We start from the raw sequence: 17,006 nt of genomic DNA, 5'->3' as shown, positions 1-17,006 counted from the left end.
ACATTCGTTATGTATTTATATTGTTGTGTTTCTAATAAATTTATTGTCTATCAAGAAACTTAATAAATCATTGAATTTTTGTAACCTTTGATATGACTAATATATTTTAGTATTCTAGGACAGGTAGGGTATTTGAATTAGGGCATGAGTCTCTTGGGTTGTTCTTGCTGGATATGCCTCCATTATCTATGTCTCTCTTGGCTTCACCATCTCCCCTTCAAATTCAGTGTTGTTTTGGTCATTCCTCACTCCCTAAATTTGAAGCGTATAATTTCCAATCTTCAAACTCTTGAATTTGAATCATGTAGTTAGGTAAGCATATTAGGTCCCCTTTTAGTGTTTATAAATATGCTTTTGGACCCTTTTCTCTAGTTCATAGAGATAGTTTGAGTCGAAGTCAAGTTAGTTATACTTTTAGGTGGTGTTTGGCTCACTTATAGAAATTAGAATGGGAATGAGAATCATAGTATTGTGGAATGAAAATGGGTATGAGCATGGATATCATTCTTAAAAATAATATTTGGTTAGTTGTGAGCATGACTATCGGAATAAACCTAAATTTTCTTTTTTACCCTTAGAGGAAAATAAAAAAAAAATTAGATATGAGTCTCATAAAGTGTGATGAGAAAATGAGGAGAGAGAAAGTATGATGAAAGAGAACAAAGAGAGAAAGTGATATGAAAGAAAAATTTAACAAATATATTAAGGGTATTTTTGTCCAAAACTTAATTGTTATTCCCATTCCCATCAAAACCCAAGTGGGAAGGTGGGTTTTATCAATACCCATGTTTTTAGGTTTCATTTCAAAATCTTGATTTCATTCCCATCAACAAAACACAAAGTTTGGGAATGAATCCAATTCCCCATTCTCAAATCCATGTACCAAACGTCCCCTTAGTTTATATATTTTGTTACCTTTACAAATGATTATTCTCAAACAACATGGTGTTTTCTAGGAAAGATAGGCCTCAGTTGTTTCTATCCTTTCCTCTTTTTATGTTGCACTCTTTTCAATAGTTTTTATTATGGCATGTCCCTATACACTTCCAAAGAAGTGTAGCAAAATGCAAGAATCAACATCATATTCAAATACCTGGACTCTAAGTTGTAGGTCCCTTATTCTTTCTAGAGTGTTGTTATTCTCACTACAAGTTATCACATCAACCATGTATCATCCTTCATTTTACACTCGAAAATTTGCTTTAATATTCTCTTTACTTAAGATGCTATATATTGTCTTTCACTATAGATCTTTGGTGGACTTGCTTGGTTCACCTGGTGTCCTTGTGATAAGTTGTCTCCACTTTCCATCAATTGCATTGTAGATGGTTATAGTCATCTACATAAAGGTTATCTATGTTACTCTCCTAATATACATCAGACCTTTGTCTCAGGAATCAGGATGGTACCGTCTTCAAGTCCACTTCTTTCTTTCCCTCTACACTATTCTATCTGAATTTCTATTCCTACCTGATTGTCTTTTCCATTTCCACCTATAAGCCTTCCACCACCCTCTATTCACCGACCACTTCTTATGTTATTGATCCACTACCTTAGTCACCCACTTGTGATCCACTACTTGAGGCACCCCTTGCAACTGTACCTTTGATTGTTGCACTATGGAGACACTCAAGCACCCCCTCTAGAGTCGCCGTCTTACACCCTTCATCTAACTTTGACATTCCCATTGTGTCTTGTAAAGGTGTTCATTAAGTGCCACCTAATAATTTGCCTCCTCTTTACCCTTATAGTTCCCAGGTTTGAAGACACTTTTAGATCCATGGTAGTAACAAGCTATGATTAACAAGATAAATGCTCTCATTTCCAAAGACACTAGGTATTTTTATGTCTCTTCATTCAAGGAAGTTCACCATGAGTTGCAAATAGGTTTTCTTTGTTAAGTGCTCACCAGATGGTATTGTTAATTAAAGCCTACCTTATGGCAAAGGGTACACAAATTTATAATGTTGATTACCTTTATACATTCTCTAGCGGCCAAGATTGCTATAGTTCGCCTCTTTCAGTCATTAGTTGTTTTTTGTTGGCTCCTTGGTTATTTCATAGTTTAAATCTCAAGTTGTTTCACCCAATACAAGCAAAACATTCCGTTCCACCCGTGGCTCGGCACTGACACAAGCATGCCTCTGGTGCCAACGCGCTGTGACGCGTCTGGATGTGTCGCATGGGCCTGACAATGAGTCTGTACGCATTGCGCGAGCCTAACAATGAGTTCGGATGCGTCGCGTGGGCCCGATGATGAGTTCAAACTAGTCGCGCGGGCCCAACGATGAGTTCGAACGAGTCCTGCGGACCTGACGATGAGTCGACATAGCTAGACTCTTCACGTGGGCTAGTGGTCACTGGCAACGTGGAGGGGTAAGGTTTTTTAACTTAGGTTTAATTACATAACTTAGGTTAATAATTTTAATCAACTCCTAGCTATATTGAGATAATTTAATTAGACTTTATATATGTATATTAAATTTTTTATTTTTAATTAATATATTTTATATTTAAAAAATATTGAAATTATATCGGTTCGATACGGTACCAAAACTAGATCGTTTCAGTCCTGGATCGAAATTTTGGCATGGCTTGAGATTTTAAACCATGGTTCATATAGAGAAACCTTCGAGGTTTGTTTTTTTTGGGGGGAAAGGTAAATATATATATGGTTGTCAAAATGACATATTATCAATAGAGATCCACAAATTGGTAGTCATGTGTTTGTAGTTTATGGGGCATCCTATCAACATCAGGTACATCATTCTCAAAACGACATCTATTGCAACATTCCCATAAAAGATAAATCATACACGAAACAGCAAAGTATCGCGGTTTCATGATGCGTCAGTCGCCTCTATATTGTTGTTGGAATACCTGCAGTAGGCTCTCCATGGTTCTGACCTTATGTCAAATGTCTAGTCATCTTCTTACCTTGTTCCATAGGAGTCTGGTAATGGAACACTCAAAAAAAAGATGTGTGCATTTGACTCATCATACTTGCGGCACAAAGCACAACCTTTGTCTGGTATATACGGAAGTCTATTCGCCGTTAGCTTTCCATGAACAAGCAACCAAACAATAAAGTGGTGTTTGGGCAGAATTCCTGGCCTCCATACCCAAGAGGTCATCGACCCCTTTGGCCAAAAGAAATCGTACGCATTTGTTGCCCTATTTTTCTCCCACCAAACTATTCCAGCAACCTCATATTCATTGTTGCTTGCCCGTTAGCTCCTGAACCACTTAGTCTCATATGTCAACAAGCTGCTTAGCCAATGGGGAGTCCAAGGGTTTTGAGTGTCATTGCTAAAAAAAATCAACTCCTTTGATGTAGTGGTGATGGACCCATCGCACCCATAAAGAATCCGTCTTGCATTGGATGTTCCAAAGTGTCATGCAAAGTAGAGCATTATTCCATGCTTATAGATCCCGAAGTTCATATCTTCCTTGTTTAGAAAGACAAATCTTGGCCCAGGAAATTGGCGGATGCTTTGAGGACTAAACAAATGTTCGACATATGTCATATATCTTATCAATAACTCCACAAGGTATGGAAAGTATAGCAAGCCAATAACACTCAACTCCTTGTCAGATCAGATATCAATAACTCCACAAGGTATGGAAAGTATAGCAAGCCAATAACACTCAACTCCTTGTAGGACTGATCTGACAAGCTCTAAGCACCCGGTATAGGATAATGTGTGCTTGGGGCATGCATTTATCTTCTTCGTTATTGCATCAAGTAGAGGTCCATAATTGGCAATTCACAACTTTTCTGTAGCAAGAGGAATACCCAAATACCGAAAAGGAAAGGTGCCCTCTTGAAAATTGGTGATCTAAAGTAGATTTGCCCTTTGTGTCATCCACCCTTGCCATATACGTGTTACACTTCAAAAGATTAGCTCTCAGCCTTGCTTCATCCCAAAAGTCCTTCAAGCAGTCCGCTATTAATATCTGCTCTAGCAAAAATCAGCAGGTCATCTGCACGTGCTAGGTGCGTAATCTGGGTATCTCTACACATGAGATGAAAGTGAAAAGAAGGCAGTGAAAAAACCACCTTCAACCTCCTCGATAGAACCTCAAGGCATAATTCAAATAATAGGGGTGATAGTGGATCACCTTGCCTTAAGCCCCACCACTCGCTAAAGAAACCATGAACTCGCCATACTTATAGAATATGAGACTGTTGTAACACATTCATGTATCCACTTTTGAAACTGTTAAGGAAAACCAAAACCATCAAGTGCGGATGCTAGAAAACCTCAATTCATTCCCCAGGGCGTAGCGCATACGGTGGGCGCATGACATCTTTGATGTAATGGTCAGGGGTCGATTCTTAAGAACTGATGATCTGAGATTTATCCGACATGCGTCTAATGTCTGTGTACCTATATTTACCTTCATCTATATCTGTGGGGCCGGTACTAGGGGGGTCATTAATGTAGCAAATCTACATTTTAGAAAACCTCAATTCATCGTGTTAAATGTCTTCCGTAAGTCTACCTTGATCATACATTTAGGAGAGATTCTTTTACGGGCATATTTCCTTAGTAGTTCCTATCCTAAGCTGATGTTGTCTCCTATGGATCGCCCCTGCACAAACACCACTTGCGCTAGATCAAGCAAGCTGCCCATAATCGCAGCTAAGGTCCCAGCCAAGACTTTGGAGATTAACTTGTAGAAAACACTGCAGTAGGAAATTGGTCAATAGTCCGCCACTCCCAGTGCGTGATCTGCTTTAGGAACCAAAGCAATCAAGGTATGATTTCAATATTTGAGGAGTTTATCGATCTGAAAAAATTCTAGAACAGCAGCAATAAAATCCGGCCCAACTGTTTCCCATGAAAAAAAAAAAGGGCAGCCCGGTGCACGAAGCTCCCGCCATGTGGGGTCTCGGGGAAGGATCCATTGTACATAGCCTTATCCTGCTTTTTGCAAGAGACTGTTTCTAGGATTTGACCCCGTTTTGGTCACATAGCAACAACTTTACCGTTGTGCCAAGGCTCCCCTTCAACTGTTTCCCATGAAGTGAAAAATTCCATTCCCATCCGGCATGGGGCCTTATCTTCTCCAATATCAAAATGAGCAGCTCTGATTTCCTCCACCATGACTTGGCCTAACAATATTTGCTGCCTGGGTGCTATTTAGCCACTGTTTAGGCAGTTGCAAGCAGTCCATATCTATACATTGCACCTTTTGACCCAGCAGTTCATCGAAATACCCCACAAATTCTTCAGCCACCTCCCCTAAACTTGTTGTTTGTTCCCCTGTTTGTTTGTTTAGTGAGCATGACAATAACATTCCTTTTGTTGTTCCTCTTGACTAGATCATGAAAAAATCTAGTGCACCGGTCAGAATTTCTGAGGTACACATTCTTCCCTCTTTGTTAATAGAATAGTTTTTCTGCTTCCCCAAGTAATGTGGCTACTTCCTCAAGTCCCCATAGCCAGCTGGTAGCTCCCCACCTAAGAGAATGACATGCTGGGTTGTCTCCAAACTTTCCTTTGCCCAACGAGCTTTCTCCGAGATGTGCTCAAAGTGCTTCTTATTCAGCCCCCTCAACTGGCCCTTTAGTTGAGTTAGTTTTGCCTTGAGGTTAACCTTCGAGGTTTGTTGCTCATATAGGAAGGTTGGTCTGGTGTGTAAGCTAAAAACTTTTCATCACTAGTGATGACTCCATTTTAGTTTTGAAATTAAATGATTATCTTCATCAGCATTTCTAGAACAAATATTTGGATTACCTTCAGTACTTCCTTGGTATATGAATTGCTCATCCAAATAAGTTATTAATATCTCACAATGTAAGTATGTGTTGGATATGCTTGGAGTTAAGCATGCTAGAGACCTGTAGAAACTCGTATGGATCCAAATGTTAAATTAATACCTAAACATGGGAGGCTGCATGTTGATTTAGAAAAGTACAAAAGGCTAAAAGGATTATAAGAAAAATAACTATTTGAGATTAGTTACTAGAGAGCCCATGTCAATAGGTAGTAGCTAAGAGGATTCTATATTGCTTGAAAAGTACTTCAACAAAAGGTATGTTATTTCTTGATTGAGGTTATATTTAGGTCATGTGTTGCTCTTATGCAAATTAGCATATTCTCCTCCAAATAGACATTCTACATCTAGTTATCGTGTTTTCTTAGGAGGTAACTTTATTTTTCGGAAGGGTAAAATGCACACAATTACAATAAGGTCAAGTGCAAAAGCAAAATATAGAATCATGGCCGTATCAGCATGTGAGCTCTCATGACTTAAAAATTTGATACCTAAGCTAGGATGTACTCCTACTGAGCTAATGGAGCTTTATTGTAATCATCTAGTTGTGATGCATACATTTGGAATCTTGTCCTTCATAAGGGGATAAAACATATAGATATTGATTATTAGAAAGTTAGAACATCATGCTAAATATTAGTTAGCAAATTTGTTGACCAAATCTTTAAGAGAACATAAAGTTGAACATATTTGAACAAAGTGTTTTTTTACAATGAATTGGAACCAACTTGAGAGGAGTGTTATAGGCAAGAGGTTCATGTGTAAATGTGCAAGCATAGAGGATTTATTTGTAATATTCCATATTTGTCATAATACATATAGAGGTAGAGGGAAACTACCTAGGGTTCTAACAAGGAATATTTTCCCTTTAATCTCAACATATTCCTTGTTTAAATTCAAAAAGATACAAGCAATGAACCAAGTCTGATGCAAAGTGCAAGTTGACAGAATAAAAGATTAACTACATTTAGTCATTAGTTTTCTATTTCTGTACTCTTTGATTCTTGGACCCTTTTGTCTATTCCCGTCGTACTATATCACATTCCAACACTTAGATTTGGTGGAACATTCTTATTGATCACATATAAATTTTTAAGAAAGAGTCGTATTCAACACTGATTCACATCTCAGTAACAACTTCATCTTCCGTTTATCACCTATTGAGGTCTTAGGATCACTATACTATAACTAGATTTGCAAGTTGACAGAAACTTAACTTTTGGATACTTGTTTCTTCTGCCATTGTTAAGTCACTCATGCTATGTTAGCCAATCTTTTCTGGATCATGTATAGAAAGTTTTACTTCCAGTTATTAATGGACTTAATATTGTACGTCATCTTGCACTAATTACTTTTTGTTGGTATCATAGAATTATTAATGTCTTTTTTTATTTTGGAAATTGTTTCTCTTCTTAATTAAGAGAATATCATTGACATCACTATGTATTGTGGCAGGTGCCAATTAGTGTTCACTTCGATCATGGGAATTCAAAAGTTGAGGTACTTGAAGCTCTCGATTTGGTAGGTATCAATGAATATTCTCAGTCCATCTGATATATGGCTGTGTCATGCACTTGGAATGTTAATTAAAATCTGTTTCCTAAAGTGAACTAATATCTGTTGCCAAAATTCCAATTATCTGTTATGGATCTTTTAGGGATTCAATTCAGTGATGGTTGATGGTTCACATCTCCCATTTGAAGAGAATATCTCGTACACAAAATTCATATCGACATTGGTACATGATAAAGGCATTCTTGTTGAAGCTGAACTTGGTCGGTTGTCAGGCACGGAAGATGACATGACAGTTGAAGACTATGAAGCTAGACTTACGGAAGCTAAGCAGGCATGTAACCTCTGCAGGATTTAGCTCATCCACGTCTATCATACTGAAAATCATTTTTATTTTTGGTGTTTCCATTTCAGGCAGAAGAATTTATTGATAAGACAGGAATCGATGCTTTAGCAGTGTGCATTGGTAATGTGCATGGGAAATACCCTTCTAGTGGTCCAAATCTTCGGCTTCAGTTACTAAAGGTAACATATTAATTGATCTTTTTAGCACTATATGCAGTCATACATCAATTGCCAATTTGAAATACTTAATGATTCTGAATGGAAATTGAAAAATCATGCATAAATATGTTATGTAAAAAAAATGATTAACCAGGCTGGGTAGCGTCGAGTCTCGGGTGACTGGCCCGGCTCTACGGAAGTTTCCCACCGGCGGATAAATCGGAAAGCACTTGCAGCGGGCGGCCCAAAAGCCCAGCATCCCTTAGTTGCAAGTCTTATTTTGAGGAAAAATCCCTACAAATACGCCATTGCTAGGAATCAAACTGTGGGTGCCTGGAAGACAACTGAGCGTCCTTGCTGTAGGTCCCTTTGGAGGCCGACAAGAGGGTAGGGGTGAATTGCCCTACAAAATAAAACTCGAACCTTTCTCGGATTTCAACTATATAATTAACACTTGTAATAAATAAATAAAAGAGACTAAGTAAAGAAGAATAGACACCAGAGTTTTACTTGATTTGCAATCAGGGGATTGCTAATACAAGGAATGTAAGCGCACTATCTGATTCTCCTCTGGGCGGAGTAGCCTCTTTACAACGTTGACAGCACAAATGAAAAGAACATAATTGGAAGCACAGAAAGAATTGATTACAAGTTCGTTGTTTCAAATGTACGGATCAGTACTTTATTTATAGTACTGGTCCGGGCGCCTGGAAGGGGTTCCGGGCGCCCCGGGGGGATAAATTTTATCCCCCAACGGTCAGCTCGCGATCAGATTCGATCTGGTCAAATATGAACCCCCGGGCGCCCGGAATGGTTCCGGGCGCCCGGAGGTCCGGGCGCCTGGAATTGATCCGGGCGCCCGGACCTGTTAAGTCAACAAAGTTGACTCTGGTCCAGGCTCTCTGCTCCGATTCAACTTGTCTCAATTCGGCTCGTCTTGGTCTGGGTCTGTTCGCTCCGGCTCTGCTAGCTTGGGTGATCTCGACCTTCCGGAATAGGGCTCACCCGAACCCATGTTCCGGCCTTCTCCTCGAGCAGCCTTCCTTCCCGGTTTCTCGTCCCTCGAGCGCCGTTCACGCTCTTCTCGTCCACCGGTGTACTCTTCCGCGGACACCTCGTCCCTCGGACGCACCGAGCTCGTCGGCTCTCTCCCCGTGTCGTCCTTCTCGCTAGCCGCGTCTTCCGCTCGACTTCCTGTGTTCCTAACCTCCTGCACACTTAGACACAAGGGTTAAACAAACGCAGGACCTAACTTAGCTTGTTTGCTCACATCAAAACACCTTGGGGTTCCAACAATCTCCCCCTTTTTGATGTGAGCAACCCCAAGTTAAGTTAGGGTAAACATATGCAAAAAAAATTTATATTCAAATAAGTCCAAGTATTTTTCAAATAAAAAATTATCTAACCTCCCCCTAGACTTAACATACTTCTCCCCCTTTGATCACATAAAAATTGGGGTTATAAACAAGTCTAAGGTAAATTCAAACAAAAATTTTGAGTGTAAAATATTTAAAAATGTCTATGGAATTTTTCGTTGGAGAAAAATTTAAGTAAAACATTTTTCAGAAAAAAAATTCTAAGTTAATATTCATAAGAAACAATTCTAAGTTAACTTTAAGAAAAATTATAAGGCAATATTATAAGAAAATTCTAAGATAACTTTCATAAAAAAAAATTTCTAAGTCAATTTTCATAAAAATTTCTAAGATAATAAAAAAAATTTCTAAGTCAAGTTTAAAATTTTACCTATTTTCTAACACAAATTGAATAACTCTTTTAAAGCATTAAATAATTTAAATTAATGTTTTTTCAGTTTAGTCAATTAAACTTTTCATTTCGATACTTGGCTTCCAGGTCGTGGCGAGGCACTAGGCCTTCTTGGTTATTGGAGCAACAACCACTTCCTTAGACAAAGCCTCATAAAGAAATTAGTTGTTTAATTTCCTTGCTGAAAATGCTAAGTCTGACTTTAATTTTAAGTTAAACAGGTTTTTGGAACCCAGTAGAGGTTCCTACCTACAGGATTAACCAAGTATTTCCTAGGTATATAGATTTTTGATATATTTCTAATTTGACTTTGATGAAATCTATAATACCAATTTAAACCTCTATAATTTCTAAAAGTAGAAATATTTGAACCATTAGATTTTTTCAATCGTTCTATTTCTTCTTTTAGCTTTTCATTTTCAATTTTCAATTTTTCAAAATCCTCTATAAGACATGATTTTGCCAAAATTCTCTTTGTTTCTAAAATTTCATTTTCTAATTTAACATTTTTATTTTTTAATTTATACATGGATTTAGTCATTGCCTTAATACCAGAGTAAAGTTCATCAGGGGGTAAGAGGCATACCTCACTTACCATATCAGACTTAAAGCCTGAATCTCCCCCTGCTTCGCTACTTCCATCTGAGGTCGCTCCCCCTTCATCGATGCTGGGTTCTGATGTACTTTTTCCTTCGTAGCTTGCCATCAGTGCTATCCCAGCATATTTTTGAGCTTCTGATTCGGATGAAGAAGTGTCGTCCCAAGTTGCTTTTAGGTTGTATTTCTTGGGTGTTTTCATTTTGACCTTCTTGAGTTCTGGGCAGTCTTCCCTTAGGTGTCCCTCCTTCTGACACTGGTAGCACCGTACCTTTCTTCTACCTTTTTGATTCTTTTTATTCTGCATTTTAAATTTATTAGATCTAAAAAACTTTTTAAAGTTTCTTACCATGTATGCTTCTTGATCGTCTTCGGAGTCTGACTCAGGTTCATCCTTGTTGGTTGCGTTCAGCGTTATAGTCTGGGTTGTGTCCTTTGATATCTCTGCATATTTAGTTTCGTGTAATTCAAGGGTAGAAAACAACTCTTCTAAAGTACTTACCTCCAGGTCTTTTGAGATGTAATAAGCATCGACGATTGATGTCCACTCCGGAGTTCTTGGAAACGCGTTGAGCGCGTAGCGTATAGTGTCCCGGCTTGTTACCGTTTCACCAAGGTTTTCGAGACTAGTAACTAGTTCTTTTACCTTTGTATGTAGACCGGCTACTTTTTCACCTTTCTCCAGACGAATGTTCATCAGTTTGTTGCGGAGGATGTCCCTTCTAGCGAGCTTTGCTTCGGACGTGCCTTCGTGGAGTTCCAAGAACTTCTCCCAAAGTTCTTTAGCAGATAAATAGTTTCCGATGCGGTTGACCTCTTGAGGCGGTAATACGCTCAGCAGGTGATGTTCCGCACGGCTGTTTGCTACCGACTCATTCTGCTCCTTCTTTGTCCAATCGCTCTCTTCTTTTTCTTTTCCATCTTTATCTATTGGAGCTACAAAATCATATTTCATAATAAACCGAATTTCAAAATCTGTTTTTAGGAATACCTCCATACGACGCTTCCAGTCTGCGAAGTTCCCCTCGAATTTTGGTGGAACAATGCTTGGTCCGGCCATCTTTGTTGCTTCGATTGGCGGTTAGTCCTCCTGAAGCGCCTTGCTCTTATACCACTTGTAGGTCCCTTTGGAGGCCGGCAAGAGGAGAGGGGTGAATTGCCCTACAAAATAAAACTCGAACCTTTCTCGGATTTCAACTATATAATTAACACTTGTAATAAATAAATAAAAGAGACTAAGTAAAGAAGAATAGACACCAGAGTTTTACTTGGTTTGCAATCAGGGGATTGCTAATCCAAGGAATGTAAGCGCACTATCTGATTCTCCTCTGGGCGGAGTAGCCTCTTTACAACGTTGACAGCACAAATGAAAAGAACAGAATTGGAAGCACAGAAAGAATTGATTACAAGTTCGTTGTTTCAAATGTACGGATCAGTACTTTATTTATAGTACTGGTCCGGGCGCTTGGAAGGGGTTCCGGGCGCCCCCGGGGGGATAAATTTTATCCCCCAACGGTCAGCTCGCGATCAGATTCGATCTGGTCAAATATGAACCCCCGGGCGCCCGGAATGGTTCCGGGCGCCCGGAGGTCCGGGTGCCTAGAATTGATCCGGGCGCCCGGACCTGTTAAGTCAACAAAGTTGACTCTGGTCCAGGCTCTCTGCTCCGATTCAACTCGTCTTAGTTCGGCTCGTCTTGGTCCGGGTCTGTTCGCTCCGGCTCCGCTAGCTTGGGTGATCTCGACCTTCCGGAATAGGGCTCACCCGAACCCATGTTCCGGCCTTCTCCTCGAGCAGCCTTCCTTCTCGGTTTCTCGTCCCTCGAGCGCCGCACACGCTCTTCTCGTCCACCGGTGTACTCTTCCGCGGACACCTCATCCCTCGGACGCACCGAGCCCGTCGGCTCTCTCCCCGTGCCGTCCTTCTCGCTAGCCGCGTCTTCCGCTCGACTTCCTGTGTTCCTAAGCTCCTGCACACTTAGACACAAGGGTTAAACAAACGCAGGACCTAACTTAGCTTGTTTGCTCACATCAAAATACCTTGGGGTTCCAACACTTACCACTACACCATAGCCCCAGGGGCAATAAATATGTTATGTAGAATCATGGTTGAGTTTCTCATGTTATATTAATGTCAGAGATTGCATCATTCTGCATAAAATACATTCTTACAACTTTGTACCAAATGTGATAAATTTATTAATTTGTTCATGTAAGTACTTAATGAGTCTGCATAGAAATTGGAAATTTAATGCATATGCTATGTAGAATCACAGTCGTGACCTGCTCATTTTATATTAATGAGTCCAAGATTGTCATTCTGTATAAATTATTATTCTTGGAAATAGTACCCGATTGAGATGCAAATTTCTTGATTGTTCTATGGTTAAACTGCTTGATTTCCCACAGTTTGTTCACATGTTTCACAATCCTCACATCAAAAGTTTGTGGCCATAAACATGGCTAATACGTTGTCCTTGCTTCTTCACTAAACAAAGATAGTGAGTAGCAATATACTATGGTTTAAAATTCACTTTGATTGGAATGAGCTTGATAGTCCCAAGACAAGGCGTGTAGTGGGTTATTGCAAGGTGTTATGAACTGACAAGAAAAAGATATCTCACGTTGAATACCCCTTGGACCAAGTTTGAAGTGAATGAAGCTGTACCTGGCTGGTTTCAATTTTTTGAGATGATAACCCCTCAATAATTTCGAAGTTCTTTGGTAAATGAAACATATTTGTCTGATCCTTTTTTCTTCACTCTTTCTGAATGGACAAACTGAACCACAAACTTGTTAATTAACCTGCTGTACTTTCGTTGCCATGCTGTATGTACTATATACTCAATACCTTTGTTGTTTTTGAACTAGAAGAGCTGCTGAAATTTTAGCCACTGTTGGTTTTCCTTGATGATTGTAAGCCTACACTTTGATGTTCCAAAACTGAGTTGCTTGTGTTTAGCTACATTATTTGTCTTACTAAACTAACAGGATATATGTTTTTTTTATGTTCTACACTATTCATACAAATATATTCTTCAATTTTTTTGCTAGGAACTTCGAGCTTTGACTATGAACAAAGGAGTACATCTAGTTCTTCATGGCGCATCTGGACTTCCTAGTGATCTTGTTAAGGTACACAGTATCATTTAATACTGTTATTTTACTTTTACCATTTACCTGTCTCTATTCTTGCACAATAAAAATTGCATGCGCATATGAGAGTTTTTATTTTGCCTTCAAAAGAGCCCATTAAGTAGATACATGCCAAATAGTATCAATCAAAAGACTTGGTGAATCAGAAATCCAATTTGATTTACCTACAGTAGATATATTCAGACTAGTTCATTAGTGATTCAAATGAACTAGAGCAGGATTACGGTTACTGATGAGATTCTATCCCTGTAGTTGTACTCCTTAGTTTCACCAAATAATGAGCCAGGTAACTCCAAGCAAATGAAAATACCAAAATCTTAACACCAAATATTACTAATCTCAAATCTAATTTGTTTGAACAGGAGTGCATAGCTCTTGGCGTGAGGAAGTTCAATGTTAATACAGAAGTTCGGAATGCTTACTTGGAGTCTTTGGAGAAGCCTCATAAAGATTTGGTTCATCTAATGGCATCAACCAAGGAAGCAATGAAAGCTGTGGTTGCTGAGAAAATGCACCTCTTTGGTTCCGCTGGAAAAGCATAGGAGTAGCAACAAATATCATTATTCTCCATTTATGAATTTTGATTTGTAGCCCATTACTTCAGGATTCTTACATGGATGCAGCCGCTCGAAGTCATGTTCTTCAGCATGGCACAATATTTCGACATATTTGGGATAACTTTCCATGTGACTGTGTTAGACAGGTGTTTTCGTTCATTTGCTTACGATCTATACATTTATAATTCAACATAATTCTCCAAAATTGGAGTGCACATTCTGCTTGGCTGTGATAAATGCCCAATTTTTTTGGTGCATAGTATGAACAAATAAGAACAATAAGGTCGTACACGTGCATAATGTAGTGACATATTTTGGAGGCTCTCCATTTGTGTTTGAAAAACATGGTTATTGCTCTTGGTTCTGACAAAGTCGTACACTTGCATAATGTAGTCACATATTTTGGAGGCTCTCCATTTGTGTTTGCTCAACGTTCTTAGATCATTTTATGCCTCTTGAACATATCTCATATGCTCCTATGCAGGAAATTGACCCCCGATGAAAAAATTTCCTCAGATGAAATTACCTACTCATCCTCAAATCCATTGGCACACCCTATGAGCCCTTTTATCATCCAAGGCATTCCTTTCTCGGGATTCAAACATCATGGGTGGGTCCCAATTGAGCTCACAAATCTCTTACTAGTGCTTCCATCTCTAGTAAGCCTTTTAGGTCCAAATGTCTTCCTAGTCTTTGTCACCCTAGATGGTTTATCTATATCAAATGAATACCCAGATTCTCGTAGGGGTGAGTATTCGGTTAATTCGGTTAATTTAATATTAATTTTGTATAATTTTTTTTATTGTTATTTTAAACAAATTTAGTTAATTCGGTATTAACTGAAATAACTAATTCGATTAATTCAGTTTTAGTGAAATTTTGATTTGATTTAGTTAGCCTTGAGCTCACAAATCTCTTACTAGTGCTTCCATCTCTAGTAAGTCTTTTAGGTTCAAATGTCTTCCTAGTCTTTGTCACCCTAGATGGTTTATCTATAGCAAATAAATACCCAGATTTTCGTAAGGGTGAGTATTCGGTTAATTTAATATTAATTTTGTATAAATTTTTTTTATTGTTATTTTAAACAAATTTAGTTAATTCGGTATTAACTGAAATAATTAATTCGATTAATTCAGTTTTAGTAAAATTTTGATTTGATTTAGTTAACAAACACTAAATCGATTTTCGATTAATTCGGTTAATTTATGGATCGAATTAATCGAATGCTCACCCCTAGATTCTCGTGGATGGTTAGGCAACTCCCAATTAGAATTAATTTTTTTTTCTCTCCATACATAAAAAAAGCTACCTCAATAAGTACCCGGTTTGGGGATGGCGCGACACTTAACTAGTCCAGTGAAGAGGGACTTGGGTCCACCATGAAGCTTCTCTTTCTGAGCTTGTGGAGTTCTGAATTTTCTTGCCCCTCTTCAACTATTTTCTCATTGTCTTGAGCCTTTTTAGTATCCAAGACCTCAAACTTCCACTTGATGGGAACCATTCCAAAGTCAGTCTTGAACCAAGAGTCCATTCTTCTTTTCCAAAGACCAAATTCTTCATCGTATGTTGGCATGACATGCTCTTAGTTGCTCGTAACCCTTTCCTTCTCACATAACCAGGGGCGGATCCAGTGTAGGGGGGGGGGGGGGGGGGGCAGCATCAGCGGTCGCCCCCCTTTACCGGCGGTGGATCCCTTAGTATTATGGAGTTCCACCGGTGGAAATGGAAGATACCGCCCCTTGTTTATCTTGATCTATCCTCTCCATATTTGAATTCCTGGATCCACCACTGCACATAACATCTTCATTGGTAAATGGTAATTATTTGTGTTTGTTATTTTTGTATGATTGCCAATGTGTAATCTTGTTGGTTTAATTTCTCTTAATCTACATCATGAGTACTTGTTCAATACGGAGACCTTTTCGCCGAGCTGAGCAGTGTCAGCTTTTGACTCAAGCCTCGTCAATGGAGGTCCGGATCTTCTAGTCCCAAAATCCTTGGTCTGCCCCTGGACCACACAATTGATATAAAACTCCCTCACGTGCCAAACACGTGCCACGCTCTAACACCCTAGCCTCGCGATTTCTTTCTCCAGCGTCGCCTCCTCCCAGCGTCGTCTCCTTCGCAGCCAAAGCCCTCGTCGCCTGCGGCCTCCCTCTGAAGCCCTCTCCAACTCCCAGAAGCCAATGCCCAAAAGCCAAACGCCCTAGCCTCCAGCGTCGAAGCGGCTTCGCTCCAGCGCCGAAGCCCTAGCCCCGTTGCCTCCCTCGTCACCTGCGACCTCCCTCCCGCTCCCTCCCTCCCTCCCTCCCGCTCCCACAGAACGGGTCAATGCTGTGGGTGCTTCAGGAGCTTTATTTGGGCTTCTTGGATCAATGCTTTCAGAGCTCATTACAAATTGGATTATCTACTCGAATCGGGTGAACCTACTGTTTTTCGTCTTCGAATCGCGAAAAATTTTAGCTCAGCATGTTTATTCTGATAAAATGCATCTCCTCTTTTGCAGATTGCAGCTCTGTTGACTCTCATGATTGTTATCATAATCAACTTGGCCATTGGTTTATTTCCTAGTGTGGATAGCTTTGCCCATGTTGGAGGGAGGAAAATCGCTAGGGCACAGGGACTGGGCGAGGGGGTCTCTGCCGCGAGCTAGGGCACAGCGTTTGGAGGAATAGGTGCTAGGGCATAGGGAGGGAGGAAAATCGCTAGGGCACAGGGACTGGGCGAGGGGGTCTCTGCGGCGAGCTAGGGCACAGTGTCTGGAGGAATAGATCCTAGGGCACAAGGAGGGAGGAAAATTGCTAGGGCACAAGGACTGGGCGAGGGGGTCTCTGCGGCGAGCTAGGGCACAGCGTCTGGAGGAATAGGTGCTAGGGCACAGGGAGGGAGGAAAATCGCTAGGGCACAGGGACTGGGCGAAGGGGTCTCTGTCCCGAGCTAGGGCACAGCGTCGGGAGGAAGAGGAAGATGCGGCGAGTCTAGCAGCGTCGGGAGGAAGAGGATCTGCGGCAATTTGGGGGGAAGTCGGGAGGAAGAGGAAGATGCGGCGAGTCTGTGCAGCGTCGGGTGGAAGTCGGGAGGAAGAGGATCTGCGGCGATTTGGGGCAGCATTGGGAGGAAGAGGAAGATG

General features: G+C 40.1%; 1 protein-coding gene across 2 annotated transcripts in view; it reads left to right on the top strand.

Annotated features, from left to right (window-relative positions):
- LOC122006232 overlaps positions 1-14,081 on the top strand; it is a 137,621-nt gene extending 123,540 nt beyond the window's left edge. For both annotated transcript variants that reach the window (XM_042561656.1, XM_042561655.1), the window contains exons 38-42: positions 7,240-7,305; positions 7,442-7,630; positions 7,711-7,821; positions 13,218-13,298; positions 13,682-14,081. In XM_042561656.1, coding sequence (XP_042417590.1) covers positions 7,240-7,305; positions 7,442-7,630; positions 7,711-7,821; positions 13,218-13,298; positions 13,682-13,861 — 627 coding nt within the window. In that variant the 3' untranslated portion in view covers positions 13,862-14,081. The remainder of the gene's footprint in view (positions 1-7,239; positions 7,306-7,441; positions 7,631-7,710; positions 7,822-13,217; positions 13,299-13,681) is intronic.
- The last annotated feature ends 2,925 nt before the right edge of the window (positions 14,082-17,006 follow it).

The sequence above is a fragment of the Zingiber officinale genome, chromosome 7B (assembly GCF_018446385.1).
Source record: "Zingiber officinale cultivar Zhangliang chromosome 7B, Zo_v1.1, whole genome shotgun sequence".
In the NCBI taxonomy this organism is placed as follows: domain Eukaryota; kingdom Viridiplantae; phylum Streptophyta; class Magnoliopsida; order Zingiberales; family Zingiberaceae; genus Zingiber; species Zingiber officinale.
The sequence above is the reverse complement of the archived record's forward strand: the minus strand, read 5'-3'. Positions and strand labels throughout refer to the sequence as shown.